Source organism: Myotis daubentonii, chromosome 2 (genome assembly GCF_963259705.1).
Source record: "Myotis daubentonii chromosome 2, mMyoDau2.1, whole genome shotgun sequence".
Taxonomy (NCBI): Eukaryota; Metazoa; Chordata; class Mammalia; order Chiroptera; family Vespertilionidae; genus Myotis; species Myotis daubentonii.
Window position 1 is genome coordinate 75,146,349 of NC_081841.1, and position 26,517 is coordinate 75,172,865.

At 35.1% G+C, this 26,517-nt stretch overlaps 1 protein-coding gene across 12 annotated transcripts in view; it reads right to left on the bottom strand.

The window, feature by feature from the left end:
* Positions 1-26,517, bottom strand: part of OSBPL8 (oxysterol binding protein like 8) — a 183,100-nt gene that overhangs the window by 56,715 nt on the left and 99,868 nt on the right. For all 12 annotated transcript variants that reach the window (XM_059683681.1, XM_059683680.1, XM_059683679.1 and 9 more), the window contains 6 exons: positions 13,285-13,355; positions 10,319-10,396; positions 7,527-7,628; positions 5,078-5,281; positions 2,255-2,339; positions 788-959 (listed from right to left, as the gene is read on the bottom strand). In XM_059683681.1, coding sequence (XP_059539664.1) covers positions 788-959; positions 2,255-2,339; positions 5,078-5,281; positions 7,527-7,628; positions 10,319-10,396; positions 13,285-13,355 — 712 coding nt within the window. The remainder of the gene's footprint in view (positions 1-787; positions 960-2,254; positions 2,340-5,077; positions 5,282-7,526; positions 7,629-10,318; positions 10,397-13,284; positions 13,356-26,517) is intronic.

Here is a 26,517-nt window from a genome sequence, read left to right on the forward strand (position 1 = left end):
AGCTGTAGAGCAGAAACTGAGCATTGGAGCAAGGGAAGAAAAGGGGAAGTCTAATGTTTTTCCTACAAAGCAACAAAATAAATCTGAACCTCAACAAACCTCTGAACCTCAAGGAAAGTATTGTGTTTCCCTGAAGAAAATTTTTTTAAAATTAATTACTATAAATGCTTCAGGTGGTAAAACCAAAATAAGACACAGTTCCAACTCAAAGCACAATATCATAGGAGGATTCCATAAATACCAGAAAGGATTAAGTCAAATACCATTACAAAAAAAAAATAATAAGTCAAGTGCCATTACAGAACAGCAATAGAAGGCCAGATATTTCATGGTTAGGAGGCATGAAAGTTTTTGCATATAACATTTGAATCGGTCTTAAAGAATTCATAGTCCTATGACAGGAGAGAAGAGCAAGGTAGACTTTCACATATGATACAATATTTGAGGTCAGTCTTGAAGAATACATAGTCTTTTGATGGGAGAAAAGAACAAGGTGGACTAGAACTTATTCTTAATGAAGGGAACACCATACACAAAGACAAGGTAGACAACAGCATGGTTGCATTTGGAAAATACCAAGTAATTCACATAGCTAGGATCATGGAAATAACTTTCTATACCTCATCATAGTAACTAAACAAATCTTAAACCAGGCCTTAGATCATATAATCAGAAGAAGACAGCCAAATTTCAATCCTACATACACTACAAAAATTCTAGGCCTGCCAATTAACCTAGTGAACAACATGGTCTCCAAATTACCAAATTAGGGGCAATATCTACTTACTGGAAGTTGTCACCACTGTGAAGATTGTTAGCACGTAATAAGCCATACAAAGTCACATGTGTGCTCTCTGATGAAATGCTCAGGTCATGTTCCTTCCCTTCCCTGATCATTGTACGTTTAAGAAGACTAGAACATTTCAAAGCCAACTCCAAAGCATCCATCCAGCACCTTCCTAGAAGAACACAGATTCATAAGCAGTATAATTCGAGAAACTACACAAACTGGCATCCATCTTAATGTAACACTGTTACCCTTTAGGCATACTATCATTTCTCTGAGAAACATGCACCAGAAAAGTTACTTTGAACATCAAGTCTTATAAGGATTTTTAAATGTGATTTTTCAGTTTATCAAGTGTTTTTTTACATCTTAAGTATCTAGAAACCACTGGTAAATGAATAGAATATAGCACACATTGGTAAGTATACCTAGTGAAAATACATGTATTTTATTTTTTAAATTTTAGAACAGTAACATATAGTATAATTTGAAGGTACCAAAAAGGTATATAAAATATACTGAAGGGGTTATGTTTTACTATAAACAAACTAAAAAATGTTTTGTTGGTAGTGGGTCTATTCCCAGGTTTAGCATCCATTTTACTCATATGTATAAAAAATTTTAAGTCAGGGAAATGCCTGTACAATACTGTTATTAACTGCCATATTAGTTAGTAGAAACATTATTAACTTTATTTTTTAAATTGAAATTTAGAACTGTAATTAGCAGAAAAAAATGTTACCTTCACTTAAAATCCACATATATTTGTTTCAGCATTTGCTGGAATTATCAGCCAAATAAAACACTTTTATAACAAATACTTGTGCCTATGATAATTTACTTTTAAAAATAATCATCTGGTAAAAGTAAATTCTGGAAGGTTACAGGATTCCTTAGGCTAAGCTAATCTAAACTATAAAATATAAAAGTGTGACAGAAATCCATTATCAATTAGTAAAGTTTTAAAGTTACCTTGATTTCAAATAAATTAAGTTTTGCTTTCCCTGTATTTGCTTCAGGAATTATGTATTAAGTTAATAAGTGCAGAGCAACAGTTTATAATTAAATGTTTATATTTTAAAAAATTATAACAGTGTATCTTAAAAATATTAATACTTAGTGATAGAAAATAATATTAAATGTACCTCTAAAATGATAAAACTTAACGAGTTACCACGGGGAACATTAAACAAATCAAGAAGGTGTTAACATGTCAGTGAAGGATAAAGAAGAAAACTTAAGGCTGTTAATTCATCATTTAATTATCTAATGCCTCCTTCCTATCAGATTCCTCTGTTTTCTACCAAGTTAATGATATATTTGATGTTCTAAGCAATTGATGATTACAATACTTCTGCTGCAAATACCATACTAAAGACAGATTTTCCCAAAGGAAAATACACAGTGGAATATAAATAAACCTTTTAAAATGAGACCAAAATCCAATCCATCAAAACTTGTATTTACCATCTGACTCTGAAGTAGCTCGGATGATCAAGTAACTGCTAGGTAAAGGCTGAGTTATGGATCCAACTGCTTCACCTTTTGGACCCTTAAAATAAACAAGTAAAATAAAAATAAGCAAAATAAATGGCATATAGTATTGTAATATCTTGACTTTATATTATCTATTATTATCGATAACAATCTAAGTTAGCCATAGATTATAATTTAAAAGCAAAGAAGATTTAATTTCATGCTTCTTGAGAAAGCAAATGTTGAGTTTAAGGAAAGTTTTCCTTTCCCAACAAATATACCTCCTTACCAAAAAATTGAACAACTTATATTTATCATTAGTTAAACATTATTTCTGTACATTGTTCACACATTAAAAGAAAATCTAAAATTCACCATACTATACAAAATTTTAATTTAGCAGAGAATTTCCATCTCACATATACTATTAGAATAAATACTTAACTTCTAGAACCTATAAAGAAACAGCTGGAAAGCGGAACTGGTTTGGCTCAGTGGATAGAGCATCGGCCTGTGGACTCAGGGGTCCCAGGTTCGATTCCGGTCAAGGGCAAGAGCCTTGGTTGCGGGCACATCCCCACTGGGGGGCGTGCAGGAGGCAGCTGATCAATCTCTCTCATTGATGTTTCTGGCTCTCTGTCCCTCTCCCTTCTTCTCTGTAAAAAAAAATCAATAAAATATATATTTAAAAAAGAAAAGAAAAAAAAGAAAAGAAACAGCTGGAAAGAAAAAAAGAAACAGCTGGAAATATAGCTATAATTTATAAGCAGAAGAAAAAAAGAATTTTTACTAGGTCTAGGGAAAAAATAAAGCTCCATTTACAAGCAGTAATATACTTGTTTATAAATACCAACTATAAAAGCTAATTTTAAAGAAATTTTATTACTGTTGTTGGCTGGGATTGTTTTAGAAGTATACAACACCAAGAGCTCTATAGTAATTATTATCATCAAGGCTAATCTTAGGAGGATATAGTTCTTATTTGGAAAGAAAAATCTGAGGATTCAATTTATAGTATAATTTTGATTGAAAAGCCTAATTTTCAAGTTCTCAGATCAAGGAATAAAATGAACTTTAAAAAGTATAGTCATTAGAAAGAAAAAATTCAGAGTCAAAATTTAAAAATAGAAAAATCAATATGATTTTAACAAATCTTCTAAAATCCCTTGGGTATTTTCAAATAGCTTTATAATTTATGGGACAGTTCCTAGAACCAGTATAGAGTAGTAACTAGAGTCAGACTGTCTGGGTTTCAACTTTGGTTCCATGCTAGAAAAATTATTCTTTAGGCCTCAATCTCTTTGTCTGGTTAATAAGAGAAAACTGTATTCTTCCTAAAGTTATGAGAATTAAAAAAAATATTCCATGTAGAATGCTCAAAAGAATCCCTGGCACATAGTTAAATAGACACTGACTTTAAAAGTGTTTAAACAATGTCCTAAGTAGGTTTTGCTTGTTGAGAATATTCTGATGCTCATGTAATTGTACAAACTTCCCTCTCACAGATAGTTGGAATGAAATAAACTTGATATCAAAATTTATTTTTTATTATTTCTTAAATTTTTTATTTATTGGTTTTAGAGAGGAAGGGTCGGGGGGAGAAACATTGATGTGTTGCTCCACGTATTTATGCATTCATGGGTTGCTTCTTAAGTGTCCTGACTGGAGAATGAACCCACAACCTTGGTGTATTGGGACGATGCTCTAACCAACTGAGCTACTTGGCCAGGGCTAAAAGTATTTTTAATGACTTAAAATTCATTATAATTCTTACAATTCCTAAGAGTAATAGTAAAGAATAAATTCTATATATAAAAGGTTTTGAAATGAATTTTTTCATTTGAGTATCATATGATATATAAGTACCACAGGCTGTATGGGTTAAATTCTTTCCCCTGTGGGCAGTATCTAATTCCAGAATGGAACTAACTCTGTAATCCTAAATTTATTCTTCTCTCTAGGCTACTGAAACAAAGGTAAAAAGCCCAGTTTTTTTCCTAGGTATATGTATATTGCCCAATTAAGCAATACCAAAAATATTTAAAAGCCAAAGCTACTTTTACTTAGTGCTAATCTCAATTATGTGGTTTTCCTTAAAGGAGTTCTAAATCCTTTATTCAAGCGTAACTGGCCTTCTTAAAATTAAAACAATGGTGGCTTTGTAAAAACTTAAACTAGGCTCAGACACATTTATTCTGTTAGCGTGTACTGCACATCTACTGTAGAATTTCTTGGTAGTTAATCAAAATAAGGCTTTTCTATTTTCCTGATTAAGTTTCTGCTATTATAACACAGGAATGACCACAGGAATGTTTTTTAGTTATTATAAAGCATTAGAGTTCCATCTTCAAAGAACGTTGCCTCTCAAGAGTAAGAAAGACTGTGATTGCTTATACTTACCACATATTTATACTACTACAGAAAAAACTTACAAAAATAAATGGCAGCTTCTGTTCTATGGTATCTTACAATTTTGATGAACAGAAAAACACAGTAAATATGATACAACATTACAAAGCAGAATTATTAATTGCAAATTTTTAAAATCAGTACAAACTGAATCCCCATAGCAAAGAGATAACAAACAATGTAAGTTAAAAACATTTTTCTGGAGAAATGTTTAAGTTAGATCTTAAAGGTAAACAAGAACATTTGGTGCAAATTTCATTGTGGGTAGGGACAGAGGAATAATACCCTTAAAAACAGAAATAAATTTATAAGTGCTGGCACAGAATAGTAACCATTAGATTGATTTGTCTCAGTTCTACTCACAGATTACCATCTTTACTTTTTACCTATATAACAAGTACTTACCTTCACTGCCCAAATAGATTGCTCCAAAGGATGAAAAAGTTTGAAACAAAAGCCATCCTTTTTTGATGGGCGCTCAATGATTTCACAAGCATTCAGAAGGACTGTTCCTACCCATTGACCATTTTTTTGGGTTTTATAGATCAGTAGCACCCCAGGTTTCAACACACACCACAACTTGGTCCAGCTCTTCAGAGTACCACGTATCTACAGAAAGTAAGTATAAGAAATAAGGCTCTGTTTTTCTCTTTCTGCTCCATAAAACGTAAACTGAATAATGGCAAATAGGATGTTTTAATTTAAAATTTCTAGAAAACGTACATGTTAAAGTCAATAGATATTCTTTTAAACCTACTAAATGGCAAGCATTAATAATAAATATAAAAATATCATGATTCCTGCTTCTGAGGTTCTTAAATTCTAGTGGGAGACTGGGTCACCAGTTTCAAAATACTGTACTAAGTAGAATGGCTTTCCTAACCTCCTAGGTTAGGTCAGGGACTATTAAAATATACTTTCCTAATAGTCTCCTCTTAGCATCTGTAATTTTATTTCTGTGAGTATAAGATTATTCTACCTTTTAAAATCTTATCCCTTTACCACTACATAAAGTGCTGCAAACACTGCTACCACACACCAGGAATTCCCTAAATATTTGATGAGTTGTAGAAAAAGGGAAGAACATCCTCTATCCCTAAAATCACCTTCTCTAAATTACTCCATTGTTAGTAATTACATAGAGTATGCCATATAAACTTCTTGGGAATATTTTAAAACACAAGTCACATAATTCTCTCTCTAGTCTTATAAAATGTTCCTCATCCTAGGGTTTAATGCTATGTAAAAAAAATAGTCTATAGCTACCTTTTCCTATTCTATATCTGTAATCCATTAAAAGTGTTTCTATGTAAGTCACTGAGTTCACAGTACTGCAAACGATGCTAATATAGTATTAATATTAAAAACTAGGAATTATCCTCAGTTTTATTTACTGTAAAACATCTGTTCTGTCAATGCACTTACATGAATTACGAAATAAGTATAAGGCTCCCAAATTCCTCAAATAGGCATACCACAGTAACTGTAGATAAGAAAAATTTAGAAAGGGGGCATTTGGAATCAGACACGAAAAAAAAAGAAAATCTTTAAGAAAGAGTTTGCATATATGTAAAAGAGATGGAAAGTAAGAGTTACTCTGAGATAAGATTCTAGATCTTGGAGATGTGATAGTAAAACATGAATGGTAAATTATCAGAATTCAGGTAGGATTTAGAAAGTCAGCCAAGGGAAGTATTAGGGAGTTTGGGGGAACTGGTTGGGGAAATCCAATGTCAAAAAGACAAGAGTAGATTTAGCTCTGAAAAACCCAAGTGTGATCTGGAGCTTGAAGTCTTTTAAGTAAAGTCAAAATTAGAAGGTGTTTTCAGCACAACATTGAAGAAGACCCTAATATTACTTGAACTCTCAGGGAAACCAGCACTAGATTCCTATGTTAGTAAGAGAACTTCAATGACAGATCTCATAAAGATTTTAGGTTGGTGATTGTACCAACTCTTTGGGAAAGCGCAAAGCTTTCAGGAATGGGGTGATTTTTAGGTCAATGCCAGATACTAAAATTTCTTGGGAGTCAGGGTTTTATAAGATCATTCTCAAAGTCAGCCTTAGTCTGAAAGATTACTACCAAATATCCTTCTGATAAAAAGAAGAGAGAGTGACTGATATGATAAAAAAAGGAAATATAAATAAGTGGGAATAATCAGAGGCCAAAATAATAAGTCATGGAAACAGCAATATGTACATTTCTCTGGAAACTAATCCTTTTCAAATGATAATTTTTATATTAACTTTGTATCATATCTTCTCAATAATGCATATGCCAAGTCTGTAATAATATTAAATGATAATCTGAAAATAATTTTTTTTAAATCCTCAAGGATATTTTCCCATTGATTTTTGAGAGAGTGGAAGGGAGGGAGGAGGGGGGGGGGTAAGAGAGACATAGTGATTGGTTGACTCCTGCACATGCCCCAACCCAGACTGGGCCAAGGATCGAACCTGCAACAGAGGTACATGCCTTTGACTGGGAATCAACCCAGGACTCTTCAGTCTGCAGGCTGAAGCTCTTGTCACTGAGCCAAACTGGCTAGGGCCAAAACATTTTTTTATAGCATATTGATTAGACTACATAATGTCGTACAAATCAAAAAGCCTTTTTAAACGAACTGCTATACATACTTGATGCTGTTGTCAAGAAAGAACAACATTAAGGTTCCTTCTCCCCATTAAGATTGGAACAGAGAACCTCTGGGATATAATTAATAGTTTGTCAGTGAAAAACAATCATCCTAGTAGTTATTTATGTCTTGCAGGATGGCTTTAGTGTACTCTGGGCTTTCTTATTCCAGTAGATAAACATCCAGCAATGAGAATTCAAGATTCAATACAAACTGACCTTCAACCAATCAGCCATGACAATAACAGAAGGATCTGTGATTGAACTAAGTAACTCCTTTGTGGCTCTTTTCTTTTCTTCTCGGTAATTTTTCTTTTGCACCTATTTTACAGAAACAATAGCAAAATTAAAAATTCATTAGAAATGGGCAATTTATTTTCAAAATTTTTAGTTCTATAGAATCTAGAGTATAAAAGTCTAACCCTCTTTTAGAATTCTAGCATCTTAGGATAAAAGAACTACTTTTTTCAGTGTTTTTTGTTTTGTTTTGTTTTGTTTGTTTTTAAGAACTGGTAGAATTTTTAGAGAAGTATGGTTAGAATCTAACTTCTTCTGATCACTAGTTCAGTTCTCAGTATCTTTTAAAATAATTCTACCTTCTTAAAATTACACAATAATACATAAATACAATTTCCTGGTAAAAAATTTAAAACAACACAAATAAAGCTAAAAAGCCATCTTTCGTATACCCTATCCTATTCTAATCCACAGAATTGACCACTGTTAACCATTTTGAAAACACTATCCTTTTAGCCCTTTTCTATGTATAGAACCTATCAAATATACAACTTTCGTGTTTGAATTTTTAAACACATTAAAAAACTGTTCTCCAATTCATTATTTTTTGGAGCATTTCCATGTCTCATTCATTCATTCATTCATTCATTCACTCATTCAGTTATTCTCACCCAAGGATATTTTTCCATTGATTTTTAGAGAGTGGAAGGGAGAGACAGAGACAGAGACAGAGAAACATTGATGTGAAAGAGACATATAGCTGGTTGCCTCTCACACATGCCCTGACCAGCGCTATGGATTGAGCATGCAACCAAGGTATGTGCCCTTGACCGGAATTGAACCCGAGATCCTTCAGTCCATGGGCTGAAGCTCTAGCCAAACCAGCTAGGGCTCCACCTCATTTTTTCACTGCTACATAGAATTCCTAGTATAAATAATAAGAGCTAACATTTACTGGGTATATTCTGTGTGCCAGTCACAGTTCTAAGCACTTTACGTGTTTTACTTCATTTAATCTTTACAATAACCTTGGGAAGTAGGACTGTTAGTACCCTTATTCTACAAAAGATAAAACTGAGGCACAGAGAGTAACTTGCCCAGGATCACACAACTAGTAAGTAACAGAAGCAGGATCCAAACAGAGGCAGACTATCTCTAAAAGACATGCTCTTAATTGCCATGCCATATTACTTCTAAAATTTTTCTTAATATATTCTAATACTCATGGAAATCTTCTCTGTTAGCAGTTTTTTCACATTATGAACAATGCTTCAACGGTTTGCAACTGACAATTTTGCTCTTTCCTGATACTAGTATGTAAAATATAAATAACTAAGCCAGTTCTGAGATAATTTGGGAAAGTAGCAGTGAATTAATCTAGCCTTATTGCTTTGTTATTATTACATGGATGGGAGGATGGTGGTAGCCTGTCAGTGATATATTTTTTTTAACTATAACACAAAATCTTCCTAGTCTTACTGTATACAAATAACAAAATTTTAATAATTCTACAGCCAAAAAATTGTAGACTTTTGGTCTTTATTACAATGCACATATGAATTAAGAGTATATTTAATATGAAATTATAAGTGCAAATAAATACAAGATCAAATATGAGGGGGTGGGGGAGAGATACGAGACTATACAGGGATCAGTCAATTGGAAAGGATGTGTTCCGTAGGCTCCAGGGTCTGTGGTGATCTGGAAGACAGGCCCCATAATGCACATTTCTTTCTTTCTTTTTTTAAAAAAATATTTTTATTGAGTTTATTTCAGACAGGAAGGGAGAAAGAGAGAGAGAGAGAGGGAGAGGGGGAGAGAGAGAGAGAGAGAGAGAGAGAGAGAGAGAGAAAGAAACATCAATGATGAGAAAGAATCACTGATCAGCTGCCTCCTGCACACCCACTGGTTGCCTCCTGCACACTCCATACTGGGGCAGGAATCCAGCTTGCAACCCAGGTAAGTGCCCTTGACTGAGAATTAAAACCGAGACCCTTCTGTGCTCAGGCCAAAGCTCTACGCACTAAGCCACACCAGCCAGGGCACTGACCATTATCTTAACCACACAGGGGATCGAGCCCAAAACCCGGGCATATGCCCTGACCTGGAACCGAACCCGTGACCTCCAGGTTCATAGGTTGACACTCAACCACTGAGCTGCGCCGGCCAGGCCATATTGCACATTTCTTAAGAGAAGCTGGAAATCTGAACTTGTAATTGTTGAATTTTTAAAGCACCGTGTAGGTCAAATAAAATACAGTAGGTCCTCAAATAACATCGTTTTGTTCACCATTACTTCATTATAACAGTGATTAGATGCTACGGAAACTTTACTCGTTTGTATCAATTAGCCGATGGTAAAATTGGTTTTGTCATCATTTCACCTCAGTTCTAAGAATCAATTGACAATGTGAAATGAGGACTTCTGTATATTTACCCAATGCCCAGATTCAGCCCACGCATGACCCAGCAGTTAGTAAACTTGAATTTCAAAGGGCACAGTGATGTGCCTGACTGAGGACAGCTCTGCAAAGACACCTAGTTCTCCACCCTGCAGTGGCCAAGTGAGGGCTGAAACTGCTCTGGGAGAGTCATTATGCAGCCTTTTCAGTTGTCTCCAGAATGTCATACAAATATTGACATTTTTAATGTGTGCCTCTCTGGATTTTTTTTCTTCTTTCAGGAAGACACATTTACTTCTTTATCTTATTAGCCTACTTTCAAAAGCACATGCAAAGCATAATGTTAGTTATGAAATGACTGTGGAAACTAACCTTGAGAGATTCTTTTTTTGTGAGCTTGCTTGAAGCTGTACTGTCTTTCTCCGAGCCATTATAAAGTTTAGATTCAGACTAAAATCACACAGAAATTAACAACAACAAAAAATTAAAACCTTCATTTATCCTAAACATATGGCATAGCTATGCTTGTGACATTCTTCCCATTTATATCTGTGATTTCCGCAAATGTTGATTTTCAAATACTGATTCTCCATGTAGTATAGTATTCAGATTTAAAAACTAATCCACATTAGGGGAATAAAATATAATAAAGAAACAAAAACAGTACTATGCTAAACACTCTATGTGCACTACCTCATTTAATCCTCAAGGCAACCCCATGAGACAGTAGTATCTCCTTTTGCTAATAAGGAAATTAAGACCAAGAGATTAAATAACTAACTTCCCTCAAGTCACACACAGCTAGTAAGTAGATAAACTGGGATTTGTATTCTGGTTTGGCTAATTTCCAGTCTCATGCTCTTAGCCATCTCACTATATTGATTTCTCACCTTTTAAAACTGTTTATACATAATCTGACTCAGACTAAAATTTAATACTTATCTTCATGAACAATAGGAAATCTGTTTCCTACACATGACAAGATCTAGCTTGGTAATTCCTAAAAGATTCCAGTATATAAAGGACCAACAGGCCAGAAGGGTATCATACAAGCTTGATAAATTAGAACACATATACTTCAAAAAATCCTTGCCATATTGTATAGCTAGTTCTGGAAAAAAAAAAAAAGATCCAGTGACCAAGAGGTCTGCAGTCTTTTTAAATACATCACTAAGTTTTTACAATGAATAGGTTACCTTTTAAATACCAAAAATATTTTTTGTTGGAAATAGCTTACTAAGTTTTCCTTCTTTTAAAATCTTATTGACCACTATATTTTTTGGTTGGTTTTGTTAATTGTCAAATTAACAAAAGGAAGTATTCCTATAGCAGCCATACCAGAAACAACAACTAAAGGATATTTTTCCCATTGGTTTTTTAATTTTTTTTTCTTTATTGATTAAGGTATTACGTATGTGTCCTTATCCCATTGCCCACCCCGAGAAACATTGTGAGAGAGACACACCCACTGGTTGCCTCCTGCACACTCCATACTGGGGCAGGGATCCAGCTTGCAATCCAGGTAAGTGCCCTTGACTGAGAATTAAAACCGAGACCCTTCTGTGCTCAGGCCAAAGCTCTACGCACTAAGCCACGCCAGCCAGGGCACTGACCATTATCTTAACCATGAGAATCAAGATTTAAACTAGCTGTATTTACTCTAAAGTAATGCTGTCCAGTAGAGCTTTCTGAATGACAGAAATGTGAAATATTCCATATCTCAGTTGTCCAATATGGTAGCCGCTAGTCAAATGTGGCTATTAAGCATTTGAGATGAGACTGATATAACTGAGAAACGGAATTGTTAATTTCATTTAATTTTAATTACTTTAAATTTAAAGAATCATGTATGACTAGGTGCTACTGTACTCAAAGAGCAGTTTCAAAGCATACTGTTTCACTAAGGTATGTAAACTTTCTTTCTAGGTTCCCTGCTCCCCCACCCCCTATTTATAGACTACATATAGGGGGCTGTGTAGGTGTGGGGTTTAAGTGTTTAGGCTTCTGAGTAGGAAGGAATACATTATACCATACACTCACCAATTCTGGTATTAAGATTTGAAAATAGGTTTTTAAAATCCTATAAATTGCATTGCATTTCTAGCCATGGCAGACCCAAGATAATCACTTTCTCTTTAATTTTCTTTAAGTATATTTTATATAAAATAATCAAGGCATTTCTCATGTATATGTTACCTACATATAAAGCACTATTAAAATTCCATCCTAAGTACTTTTACACATATGACAGATGGACCTTTATGTAACGAATACTTGAAAAGTTAAGCACAAATAAAATTTGTGTAAAATTATACATTAAAACATATGTAATCTTCTCAACCACTCCCAAGAACAGGAACAAAAAAATGTAAAGTGTTTTAAAGCAAAGTCATTTGCTGAGAATAGCAGAGAATTTACTAGCTTAAGAAATAGGTTTTCTTACTTCACATCTTCAAAGTTTGATTCCACAAACATAAGCTTCTCCTGCTATTAAACCTGACCAGAAGTAATAGTCAAAAGTCAAATCCCTTGACATATTATGGAAATCTAGTAAATTACAAACCCATAGGAAAACCAAGGCATCATATAGTGCTTCTCAATTTATTTCTCAAACATGTACTTTATATATAGGTATTTTGGTTTGAGAAAAACTAACTCAGGAAACTATGTCTTATTCTAAGAAAATGTCTTTCAATTGCAGGCTATTACTGTAAGATCTTTGGACTTACGTAAAATGTACACATTTTGATGATCATTCAAATGAACCCCAAACACTTAAATAATTTTTTTAAAAAAATAAATAAACCCTGAGAATTTCTCCAAATGGAACTATCAGGTTTCAGTTTGAGAAGTACTGCTGTAGCAGCCATACCAGAAACAGTAACTCCAGGGAGGATACTGGTTATCAAAAGGCCAAATTTGCAAGTGAACACCAGCCCCAGTGAAATGTTCCTTTTTTCACCATATCATCCATGGCTTAGACCAGTGATGGCAAACCTTTTGAGCTCGGCGTGTCAGCATTTTGAAAAACCCTAACTTAACTCTGGTGCCGTGTCACATACAGAAATTTTTTGATATTTGCAACCATAGTAAAACAAAGATTTATATTTTTGATATTTATTTTATATATTTAAATGCCATTTAACAAAGAAAAATCAATCAAAAAAATGAGTTTGCATGTCACCTCTGACACGCGTGTCATAGGTTCACCATCACGGGTTTAGATATACCACATAAGAACATCTCACAAGATCTGATAGGATTACAGTATTAGTTTCCTCATCTTAAATGTTAGAAAAATGTTGTACTCATATATTTGGGGACAACAATATGCTTACCTTGCTCTTTGACATAGAAATTGAAGAGTCATCTCTATTTTGAGAAATGTCTTCCCTTCCTCTTTCAAAACCTTTAAAAACATTGTGATTATATCAGTATCACTACTTTTGAGCATATATAGGCGCTAAAAGCAAATGCAAATAAGTCATTCAATTTCAAATATATATTGTGTTTTATGTACATTAAGTCTAGACTGAATATACAGTTTTAAACTATTATAAGTTTAAAGGTTTCTAGTATAATAATTCTCTAGAATAAATTAAGGCTTCCAGAAGTAATGAAATCTTTCCCTGAACCCACCAACATCAAGCTACATACCACTTTTCTCTGCTCCTAGAGTACTCTGGATGAATTCAGACTTCATGGTGCTTTTGTTCTCCTAGTGAACTGTTTCTTTACAAAGATTCCTGATAAACCAATCTAACATACTTTTCATACCTCTTGCCAAACTAGAAAACAATTCCAGAATTAGTGATTAAAGATGACCAGGGCAATAAATCTGGACTGAGGAACAGACTTAAATCTAACAATGTGCTTATTGTGAGAATTAAATGAAACTGCACAGAATGCATTTAGCATAGTATTCTGCACCATAGTATACGTTCAGTTAATACTGACCCTTGTATCACTGTCACTATTGCTATACACATTGTAAAAGGATGAATCTAAAATACATGAGTGTACTGGGATAAACATGTACACATCTCTGCAATCATGTAACACTATGCCAAAAGCAGTTATATTAATGTTATAAGGGTGTAATTAGAGAAATGTTAATTCTGAGATTTATATGGCAGACATGAAAGAGCAGTACTCATTTTAATGTTCTTTCTATTTTTGAGGGCAAGTAATATTAACTCTTCCCTAAAGCTATTTGTTCTGAGTCCAATAAAAACCTATATTAAAAATATACATGTATGTATATATACATACATACATATACATATACTTATATACATACATATAGATAGATAGATAGATAGATAGATAGATAGATAGATAGGTATATATAGATATATATAGATACTAGAGAACGGTGCATGAAATTCATGCATTTGGAGTGGGGGGCCCTCAGCCTGGCCTGTGCCCTCTCACAGTCCGGGAGCCCTCAGGGGATGTCTGGCTGATAGCTTAGGCAGTCAGACATCCTTAGTGCTGCAGCGGAGGCAGGAGAGGCTCCCACCACCACCATTGCACCCGCCAGCCGTGAGCCCAGCTTCTGGCTGAGTGGTGCTCCCCCTGTGGGAGCACAATGACCACCAGGGGGCATCTCCTGCGTTGAGCATCTGACCCCTGGTGGTCAGTGTGTGTCATAGCGACTGGTCGTTCTGCGGTTTGGCCAATTTGCATATTAGCCTTTTATTATATAGGATATAATTATTCATAGCCCAGGACTTCAAAATCATTTCTAGCATAGCAAAAATACCATTTATTCTATATTTGGTTTATATCAGCTAAGGACAAATCCATTCCATTTTCCTAATTCAGAGATTTTAGAGAATTTTTTTCTGTAATATAAAGAAGGAATCACCCCCTCCACCAGCCCCCCACCCCACCCTGGCCCCCTCTGGTAAAGAGAATGATCACACAACTCCAACCCTTGGGGGAAAAAACCTGTCTCATAAATCCAACATGGAATTTTAAATGAAAACTTATCAGAATAAGAATCTTTAGTGTAAAACAAACTGAAGTTATATAATTCAGCTTAAAAGTTGTAAAATATTTCAGAGTAATAAATACTTGTAATAGGTAATCCTCAATGCTAATAAACTAATATAAAACACTTCGAGAAACCAAGATGGCAGCATAGGTAAACACGGGAGATTGCTGCCTCACACAACCACTTCAAAAATACAACTAAAAGACGGAACGGACATCACCCAGAACCACAGGAAGGCTGGCTGAGGGGAAATTCTACAACTAGAAGGAAAGAGAAAAGCAAACCAAGACTCAGAGGAGGCGCAGTGCGGAAAATACAAAGGTGCAGAGGTGCATGTGGAGCGGGATGGCGGCTCAGGGTACGGTTGTCTGTTTCAGTCTCAGGCTCTGAGATCCAGTTCCGGGCAAGTCTCTGAGGACCCAGACTCAAATGGGAGAAGCGGGACTGTCTGGCATCAGTCGGAACTCAAGGGCAGCTTTCTCTCCGAGGTTTGCAGCGGTTGCTGGGACGGTGAGGGGCAGAGCCTCTGGGGACAGGACTGAGAGCAGCTATAACTGCTCGCTCGGCCTGCCCTGTTGATCCCCTGGGACCCGCCATGCCCAAGCCTTGCACAGAGGCATTTGCGCGATAGCCTTAGGCAAAGGCTAGATTAGCACCTCCGTAGAGGACGCAAGTTCTCCCACTGCAGACACAGCTGATTCTCACAGCCAGTTGGCCTGGAGGTCAAATCCCCCTAGTATTAACTACAACAATCAAGGATTAACTACAACAAGACAGTGCACAAAGACCACTAGGGGGTGCAGCAAGAAAGCATAAAAAATGCGAAGACAAAGAAACAGGACAAAACTGTCAATGCAGGATATTGTGTTCAGAAGCACACTTTTAAGGTCTCTCAAAAACTGTCTAGAAGCCGCCGATAAAGTTGTTGAGATCCTCAAGAAATCTAATGAGACCCTCAATGTTGTGATAAAGAACCAACTAGAAATTAAGCATACACTGACTGAAATAAAGGATATTATGCAGAGTCCCAAAAGCAGACTAGAGGATCGCAAGAATCAAGTCAAAGATTTGAAATATGAAGAAGCAAAAAACACCCAACCAAAAAAGCAAAATGAAAAAAGAATCCGAAAATACGAAGATAGTGTAAGGAGCCTCTGGGACAGCTTCAAGCGTACCAACATCCGAATGTTAGGGGTGCCAGAAGATGAGAGAGAGCAAGATATTGAAAACCTATTTGAAGAAATAATGACAGAAAACTTCCCCTACCTGGTGAAAGAAATAGACTTACAAGTCCAGGAAGCATAGAGAACCCCAAACAAAAGGAATCCAAAGAGGACCACACCAAGACACATCATAATTAAAATGCCAAGAGCAAAAGACAAAGAGAGAATCGTAAAAGCAGCAGGAGAAAGAAACTCAGTTACCTACAAGGGAATACCCATATGACTGTCAGCTGATTTCTCAACAGAAATTTTGCAGGCCAGAAGGGAATGGCAAGAAATATCCAAAGTGATGAATAGCAAGAACCTACAACCAAGATTACTTTATCCAGCAAAGCTATCATTCAGAACTAAAGGTCAGATAAAGAGCTTCACAGATAAGGAAAAGCTAAAGGAGTTCATCACCACCAAACCAGTATTATATGAAATGCTGAAAGGTATCCTTTAAGAAGAGGAAGAAGAAGTAAAAGGTAAAGATACAAATTATGAACAACAAACATGCATCTATCAACAAGTGAATCTAAGAATCTAGTGAATAAATAATCTGATGAAGAGAATGAACTGGTGATTATAATAGAATCAGGGACATAGAAAGGAAATGGACTGACTATTCTTGGGGGGAAAAGGGGTGTGGGGGATGGGGGAAGAGACTGGACAAAAATCATGCACCTATGGATGAGGACAGTGGGTGGGGAGTGAGGGCAGAGGGTGGGGTGGGAATTGGGAGGAGGGGAGTTATATGGGGAAAAAAGAGGAACAAATGTAATAATCTGAACAATAAAGATTTAATAAAAAATAAAAAATAAATAAAAAACACTTCAAAGATCTTCTAAATATATGTACAAGAGCATAAAGCTTTTCTAAAAGTATATATTGTAAATAAAAAATGTCTTTTATTCTCACAAAAACAGACTTCAATTTCTCTAGTGAAGTTTTATATTCATCTGAATTTAGACAAATCCATTTATTAGATGAAGAAAAACACCACTTCACTGTGTCTACATTCACATATTATTTTAAAAACTGAACAGTAAATTAAAACAAAAGTAGAAGTTGTAAGTCTGAATAAGCTTTTTTTTTTTTTTTTTTTTTTTTTACCATGAAAGTATGTCTTATAGAAAGTTTCAAATGTTGGAAAAGGACATTAATAAACCTAGTTTGTATGTTATCTGTCAATACCAATAAACAAATCACATTTTAAAAGATTCTCTAGCCAGACTGATGTGGCTCAGTGGTTGAGTATCAACCTATGAACCAACAGGTTACATGCCCAGGTTGCTGGCTCGATCCCTAGGGCGGGGCATGCAGGAGGCAGCCAGTTGATGTTTTTTTCTCATTAATGTTTCTATCCTTCTCCATTTCTCTCTCCCTCAAATCAATAAAAACATATTTAAAAGTAAGAGAATCTCTATATAAACTTTTAAAAAACTACTATGGTATCACTAAGAGTACATGGGCAGGAGTACCATTTCTATATTATAGCTCATTTTAAAGAAAAAGGTCATATCAGATGTACTTCTGAAGGTAGAAATGACAAAAAAATTAAAATATTTTCCTAAGGAAAACTAAAATGAAAAAAGGTTGTGATCAAAGTAGTAAGATAAAGTTACCTTTAAATGTCAGATGAAAAAAAAACAACAAAAAACACACACCTAAAATTTTTCTTTTCATTACAATAAAATGACCAAGACTTCCCTTTTTTAGTTTTAACTTTAAAAAATACATAAAAAGCTGCTTGCTTCGTGGAAGTACTTAATTCCACTTAAAACATATTCAAAGGAGCTGATAAAACATATTTTAAAGAGCTTTTTATCATGGCTGGTTATAATATAACTGTTGGTTGTATTAAGTGGAATATGGCAGTATCTGTATGAATATGGTATTTTCTGTTTCAAGAATTAGAAAAACAAGCCAATCATTCACTTTTCCATTCAAACAAATTGATCCAGAATGACATTCAATATATTCTTTTGACAAGAAAACTGACAATTCTGCCTTTAATTACCTAATTAAGTAAATACCAAATTTGAAAAGTGACGTTTTCTATTTTTTTATTAGGGTCACATGATTCTTTAGTATTGAGCAGACTTGAGGCAAGGTCAACAAAGGTATTCCAGCAAGCTTGCTGACTTTCTTTAAAAAAAGAACAAGGAGGGAGAAACAAATATAGAAATGGAAATCACATTGTAAAAGCAAAGAGAGCATTTGGCAACATTTAAAAAATTCAGTATATTGTATTTTCAAAGCCACTTCAAACAAAGATAAATACTAATATTTATAACCTTTGAGAATGTAAGAAAGAAGCATGATAGTACCATGCCACACTAACAAGACTAAATATGGATTATAAATGCTATTTAAAGCTTACACTACTTAGGCAACAGTTCAGGACTATGGGTTCCAATTTTCAGAAACACTTAAAAAAGAAAATGAAATCAGTGAATTTAAAAATGATTCATTTAATTGCTCAGGTAATACCTTCTATAGTGTTTCATTATCACAAAGAAATGAATATATCATCTATCAACATGAATATTCACAAAAAGTCAAGAATAAAAATTAGTGTGAAAATAGAATAACTAAATATAAGTGTCAGAAAAATAGATTTTTAAAGTACCAATTTCAGTCAATATTTCTTTTTCATGGATATTAAGAGTATTTTTATTTTAAAAGAAAAATATAACTTTAAAGAGTAGATATAATTATGTAGCAGTTTAAAATTTTGAAAAGAAAAAAAATGTTTCTATTTTAAAATATATCCAAATATTTGCTACAATAAATCTTTTTCAAACAATAAAAGATCAATTTATATTTACCTCTCACTGACAAATGATTTAATGCCTAAATCATAGCTGTTAAACACCAAATTTCATTTAATAACTATTTCCCTAACAATTTGTTTTTCTTAGCAAAAACAACATACACCAACATATCTAACAACAAGTAAGGGATGTCAAATATTATTCTCAGGCAGAAAAGTTCACTTTAGTCAGGGCTTGAGCTATTAAAAATTAAACTAGACATCAATTTTAGGTTAGTTACTCTTTTCCTGAAAACAGCCAAACAAATATCAGTATTAAATATTTGGGTTTCATTTATAGAAATCTCAGAATAATTTGTTCATTTACAGAATTTTACATTCATCTCAAATCCAGAAAAGGCTTTAATTTTATCAAAGGGTATACTATTGAAGATTTGTACTTTACTGAATCATTAGTTCTCAAGTTTGAGCTTAAGAAATTGTAAGAGAAAATATGGAAAAGCCAAGCGCTACAGCAGCAGCTACTAAAACCTAACCTTTCACATAAAGTTGTTTTCTTTAAACCAAAGCAGGTATAAGATATTAAAATGTCTATTTTATTTTAATGAAAACTGTGTAAGAAATTAAGAAATAAGATTAAAAAACAAACCTGGCAACGAAAGTTCATTGTATCCTCCAAATGAAGCATTCCGGACAAGCTTTCGGCCATCAATTCGTGGAGGACATAAAACAGGCGATACAACAGTACAGGAAGAAAATCTACGCTGTTGTGAGCTTTCCTCTTTCATGGCTTAGAAAGTCTATTTAATGTATATGTTCAGCCAGAAGGCTAATTATATGAATATGGCAATGACAGGCTTTTCTCTCACATCCAAATATAGCAAAAGCCACCAGCACAAACAAAGGACACACACGTTTAACAGCAAAGGAGAAGGACCAGAGCCCGTCAAATCAGTAATAAACAGACCGAGAAAGAGACTGACAGAAAAGGCATTAAACCATGCTGCTGGGTTTTTTAAATGACTTGATAAACAAGAAAGGCTATTCCACTAACGTTTTAGCTTCCAGTAATGCCCTGCACTGAATTGCTGCTTTAGGAAAACAAACCAAGATCAATACTTAAAAGATTCAGGATGAAGTAATAAAATCAGTTTCTCTTCCTTTCTCAAAAATGCAACACTTTTCTCCACATCTATTATGTTTTTGTAGGATCCGCCACAGTACCCACCTCTTATGATTATTTCCTTTGTTTGTTTGTTATTGTTTACTTCCAAATGGATATAAACATAATACTGTTTATCCTTCTTGAAGCCTCTAGATTTATATCTAATCTACTGCCTGCCTCAGCCATGATTAAGAATTCATAAGGAAAGATATTCTTTCAAGTACAATTTTAATGGATTCGAACAGCTAAAGCAAAGGATAAACATTTAAGTTTTACCTCTAGCAGAGATCTAGGAGTCATTAAGACAGTGTTAATCCAAACTAATCAACAGAGAAGATTAAAAAGACTACTACTCCAATACATGTTCCTTTGAAACAAGTATGAGCTGCTACAGTTCTTCATTACACTTAAACTTTTCAAAATATATAATCTACCAATGAGTATTTTCCACTTAAAACACTCCTATTAAAAAATTACCTTTATTTTCACAGTAAAGAAAGAAGTATCATTCTTTAAACTAAGTGACTGGTATGACTGGTATGATCCCACAGTATTAAATCTAATAATAAAGTACCTATAGCCAAAATTTTACACTATGTCCTCTCAACAGCTAACCTTAAAATTCCAAAAAATTCTTTCCTAGTATGTTACAATCCATTTACCTTACTCTACCTTAATTGAAATTAAAAAACTCTAGTCAGTTATTTTCTTTATATATCCTAGATTGATTTTCCCGGCCACAGTTTTTACTTTCAATCTGGGAATGCATCCCACTTAGTTGGACAACAACTAATTCAGTTACAACTGACTTTGTGGTTCATTTTTACAGATACCTTACAATACGATCTCAATTTCCTTTTTCATTATGCATACATTTCAAGGCTGGTACTCCACTCATATACAACAGCATTCCATATAACCCAAGACTTTCTCTTTACCAGAAAGGACACTTAAAAACAAACTCGATTTCCTGTATATAACATACTCTTCCTTAAGCAAAGACATTTAAAAATCAATTAGTGATAAGAATAACTGTATAGTTGATACCCACAACTACAACAGGGTTTTGTTTCTGCTTATCTCCATTTCATGAAATATAAATTAGCATGAATTATAGACAATAGAGAAATAACTATAATTAATTCATAAAATGGGTGCTTGTCTCTCAAGGCATAAAGGACAAAATACCACAAAGGCATTATAGTATAGCTAGCAGCTCTGCACACGAATCTGTGTGCCAGTAGCTCTCTGCAGGGCCTGGTCACTCCGCGCCCGCTGCCCAAAGGCTCTCTGCGGCACAGAGACCCATCTGTGGCCGGTCACAGATGCGACAATGCAAGCGTTCCATGCCCCAGCCTGGCCAGAGGCCCATCAGCAGCCGGGCGCAGAATGCTTGCCTCGTCGCCTGGGTGATGGCGCAAGCATTTCCACTCCCCCTACCCCAGCCGCTCTGTGTCCACTGCCCAGAAGCCCTCTGCGGCCAGGGTGGAATGCTTGCCTCGAAGCAAGCATTCCGCCAGGTTGCTCATGCTGCCTGCTCTCAGCGGCCGCCCCCCCCCCCCCCCCCCCCGCCCCAGCACTGGTGGGGCTGAGAAGACTGGGCGCTGCCATCATGTGGCTATGGGCACCGCATTATTTGTGACAGAGTGATGATTAATTTGCATATTACCCTTTTATTAGACAGGATGGTTAAGCAGGATTTGAAATTAAACTTCCTAGGTTCAAATCCTAGTTCTAGCCTAACTGGATATATTTGAGCTATTAACTTGATTTCTCTAAGTCTGTGTTTTTTTGTTTATAAAATGCTAATAATATTACCTATGTTGTGGGACTATTATAATGATCAAATTGAATAGCATGTAAAATCTAGAAATGTTCCAGAATATAGACAATGACCTAATGTGTTCCCTCTTAAATCTCAACTAAAATTACAGAAGAGAAATTTTTAAAAAATATATATTTATTCATTTCAGAGAGTTAGAGAGAGAAAGAGAGAGAGAAACATCAATGATGAGAGAATCATTGATCAGCTGACTCCTGCATGCCACCTACTGGGGATCGAGCCACAACCTAAGAACAGAACCATGACCTCCTGGTTCATAGGTCAACGCTCAACCACTGAGCCATGCTGGCTGGGCAAGAAATATTTTTTAAAAATAAAATACAGAAGAAAAAGAAAAACAATAGGTGTGGCTATATGCTGAGTGGCCAGAGTATTATGATCACCCAATCAGTATTTTGTTGGGCCACCTTTTGCCTTCAATACTGTGGCAATTCTTCTTGGCATGGACTCCACGAGATGTTGAAAGGTGAAGTGAGGAATCGGACACCATGCCTGATGAATAGCACTGTCCAGTTCTGTGAGATTTGATGGTTGTGGAACCAGCTCCCTGATGGCTCTTTTGACTCTGTCCCACAAATACTCAATTGGATTGAGATCTGGTGATTGTGGGGGCCACCTAATCAAGGTAAAGTCTCCCTCATGTTCCTGAAAGCACTCCTGCACAATACGAGCACTGTGGCATGGCACATTGTCTTGTTGGAAGAAGCCATCTCCATTGGGATACGCCATCAATATGATAGGATGAACTTGATCAGCAACGATACTTAGGTATGTTGTGCTATTCAGACGTTGTTCCACACGAATTAAAGAGCCCAAATCATGCCAGGAAAACATGCCCCAAACCATAACACTGCCCCCACCAACTTGAAGGGTTGTACTCATGCATGTGGAGTACATGCTTTCATGCTGTTTCCGCCCAATTCTCACTCTGCCATCTGCATGATGCAACTGGAAACGTGATTCATCGGACCACATGACTTTTTTCCAATGCTCGACTGTCCAATCCTTGTGTTCCTGTGCGAATTGGAGACGTTTTACCTTGGTAACTGCAGACAGCAAAGGTGTTCGAACAGGCCTTCCTTTGGCTTCCATATCCCATATGATGCAGTCGGTGTACGGCTAATTTGCCTACAAATGTTAGGTGGTCATAATATTCTGGCCAGTCAGTATATATCTCACAAGTATGTGTCCAAGAGAGGATACAACAACATAAATTTGACACTGGCAAGTAAGACATAAACAAGTAGTCACTGACTTGCAGATTCAAGAAAGCCAAACAACAAAGCAACAACAGTAAAAACTATCTGTATTTATACCAAAGGATCATTTAGCACATAATTCACAAAACCAAGTTCCTCTAGATCAGGAATCAGGTAAGTTACCAACATCAATACTACTACTGGTATCAGGACAAAAATAAAAGCATGCCTTCAAAACTGGAAGCAAATTCTAAATTAGGATTCCATATCCTACCAGACTATCAATTACATATTACAGTAAAATATACTTTTGACCATGCAAGATCTCAAAAATTTACTTTCAATTCATGTTTTTAAATAATTTACTAAAGTAGCTCTTCTCACCTGGGGTTACAACAGAATTAGGCCTAATGCACTGTATATCCACTGTTCAAAAGGAATTAACTTTTTCTCCCACGTATCTATAATGGCTCTAACCACACACCATATTCTTGGGAAGATTGAGAAAATATTAAATTGTTATTTTCTATAGGCCTTACTTCCCTCACAGGACCCCGTAAGAGAAAAGCTGTATGTACTAGATTCTAGAATAGAATCTAGTAACTAGAATATATATTCTACCAAAAAGTGATGGCAAATTAAGCCGAGGATACTTCCAATACATTGAAGTGTTCTTTAAAAAAAAAGAAAAAAAGACTTAGTACTATGTCCAATTATGAGAACCACTAACCTATAAAATGAACTAAATATCTGAAGATACAAACTTAGCAGTAAGTTCTCTCACAGCGCAAGCAATCCAAATAAGAATACAGTTCACACATGGCAGCAGCTCAGGCTTAGTAAACAAGTCCATTAATACCCTTTATAAGGACATATGAATTGAAATGGGAGATAATGACATCTGCTTTGAAATAAAATAAAGCTCAACAATAAAGCTCTCCATCAATTTCCACCCATCAATATGGCAAAGTAATTTGCTAGCCAAATTACTAATTGGCTATTAGTAATTGGTAAAAAAATTTTAATTGGTAAAAATCATGTTGATTATATACTGTGAAAATTATACAAAGCAAATTTATTATCCTACATTTCCTCAGAAAATAACTCTATAGATTCTCAACATTAAATATGTTCTCAACATAAGTACATGCAAATGCACATACAAAATTAAAAGGATAGCTTAAGATAATCTTAGACTGAATAGCATTCTTATTTAGAGATATATTAGGCCCAATGCACGAATTTTGTGCAAGGGGCCCAGCCCTCACAGCCCCTCACAGCCTTAGCCGGCCCTCACAGCTCTCGTTTCATCTGGAATGTCCTTTGAACGGACGGTCATTCTGCTGTTCGGTCTAATTAACATATTATCTCTTTATTATATAGGATATTTACTACAAAAAGTATTAATATTGTACTTTCCTTTGGATGACAAGTTCTTTATAATAACTAGGTGTATCGGTGAATAATGCGGATTTTGTAGTCAAAGAAAACACGATAATTTCAATAGAAACATCAAAAGTGCTTTATTCAAAGTAATGTCCATCGCTAGCTACACATTTCCCCCATCTTTCAGGTAATTTGTGGATACCGTCCCAATAGAACTTTCCTTGTTTTGAGGCAAACCATTCGTAGACCCAATTTTCCACTTCTTCGTATGTTTTGAAGTGCTGCTCAGAAAGTGATTGTGCCATCGATTGGAACAAGTAGTAATCTGAAGGAGCAGGGTCTGGTGAATATGGCGGGTGGGTTAATACTTCCCACGCAAGATCTTTTAACGTGTCTTTAACTGGTTTTGAAGTGTGTGATGGTGCGTCATCAAGAAGCAAAATTACTCTGCCGTGTCTTCTGGCCCATTCTGGTCCTTTAACGATCAGACTGTGGTTCAAATTGATTTGTTGTAGGTAGCGATCAGTATTAACAGTTTCACCTGGTTTTAGAAGCATGTAAACACCACACCTTCCTGATCCTACCAAACACAGAGCATTGTCTTCTTTCCAAAGCGATTTGGTCTTGCAGTCCATGTTGATGGTTGACCTAGATCAACCCATGATTTTGTGCATTTGTGATTCTCAAAATAAATCCACTTTTCATCGCCAGTCACAATTCAATGCAAAAAATACTCTCTTTCGTGCCACTGAAGCAACATTTTACTGATGACTTTTTGGTTTTCCATTTGGCTTTCATTCAGTTGATGTGTCATCCATTTTCCTTCCTTTAAAATCTTTCCCATTGCTTGTAAACAATTGGAAATTGTTTGTTGAGAAACGTTTAATCTTTCTGCAAGTTGTTTTTGAGTTTGACATGCATCTTCATCCAATAATGCTTGTAATTGTTGGTCTTCAAACTTTTTCGGTTGACCTGGATGTTGTTTTTCACATTGAAATCATCACTTTTAAAGCGTTTAAACCAGCATTCACAAATATCTTGAGTTGGAGCATGTTCACCATAAGCTTCCCAAAGTATATGTTAACTTTCAGCAGCACTTTTCTTCAAAATAAAGTAATGAATTAAAACTTCCCGTAAATGCTCTTTTTTGGGTACAAAATATGACATTTTTAAGCATAAAAATATCTGTTAACACCTTCAGAATATTTGACATGAAGTTTTGAAGCTTGCTGTCAATACAACAAAATAGCATACATATCAAATCGCATATATATATCAACATATGTGTAACTCCATCTATTGCAGCAGTTCTCAATCTGTGGGTCATGACCTTTGTGGCGGTCGAATGACCCTTTCACAGGGGTCGCCTAAGACCATCCTGCATATCAGGTATTTATATTACGATTCATAACAGTAGCAACATTATAGTTATGAAGTAGCAACAAAAATGATTTTATCGTTGGGTCACAACATGAGGAACTGTATTTAAAGGGCCAGAAGGTTGAGAACCACTGATTTTTTTCTATTGGAAAAAATCCGCATTATTAACCAGTACACTTGGTAAATGTTTAATGAGGTACTTAGGTTTCTAAGACTGTTAACAAAAATCTATTTAACTGAAAATGTACTAAATAGTACCTATGAATGTAAATACCTAATACTACTTCATAATTATACAGTAATTAATGTTTTAAAAAAGTGTTTTCACATATATTCTCAATAGAGTTAAATAACAATATGACATGTAAAATTAATAGTGTCCTGGTTTTACAGATAAGGTAATCAGGCTCTGAGAGATATACGCTTAGCAATCACATAGTAAACAAGAAAAGAGCCAAGAGTAGAATCTAGGCCTGGGAGTAGAGTAGGGTTTACTTTCCAGCTCCTCCTCATTCTCCTTTCCCTAAGCCTGTCAACACAGATGCCAGCATCAAGCAGTTTTATGATAAGAAGAGACTCAAAGACCAGGGATAAAAAAGATGATCCCAGACAACAATA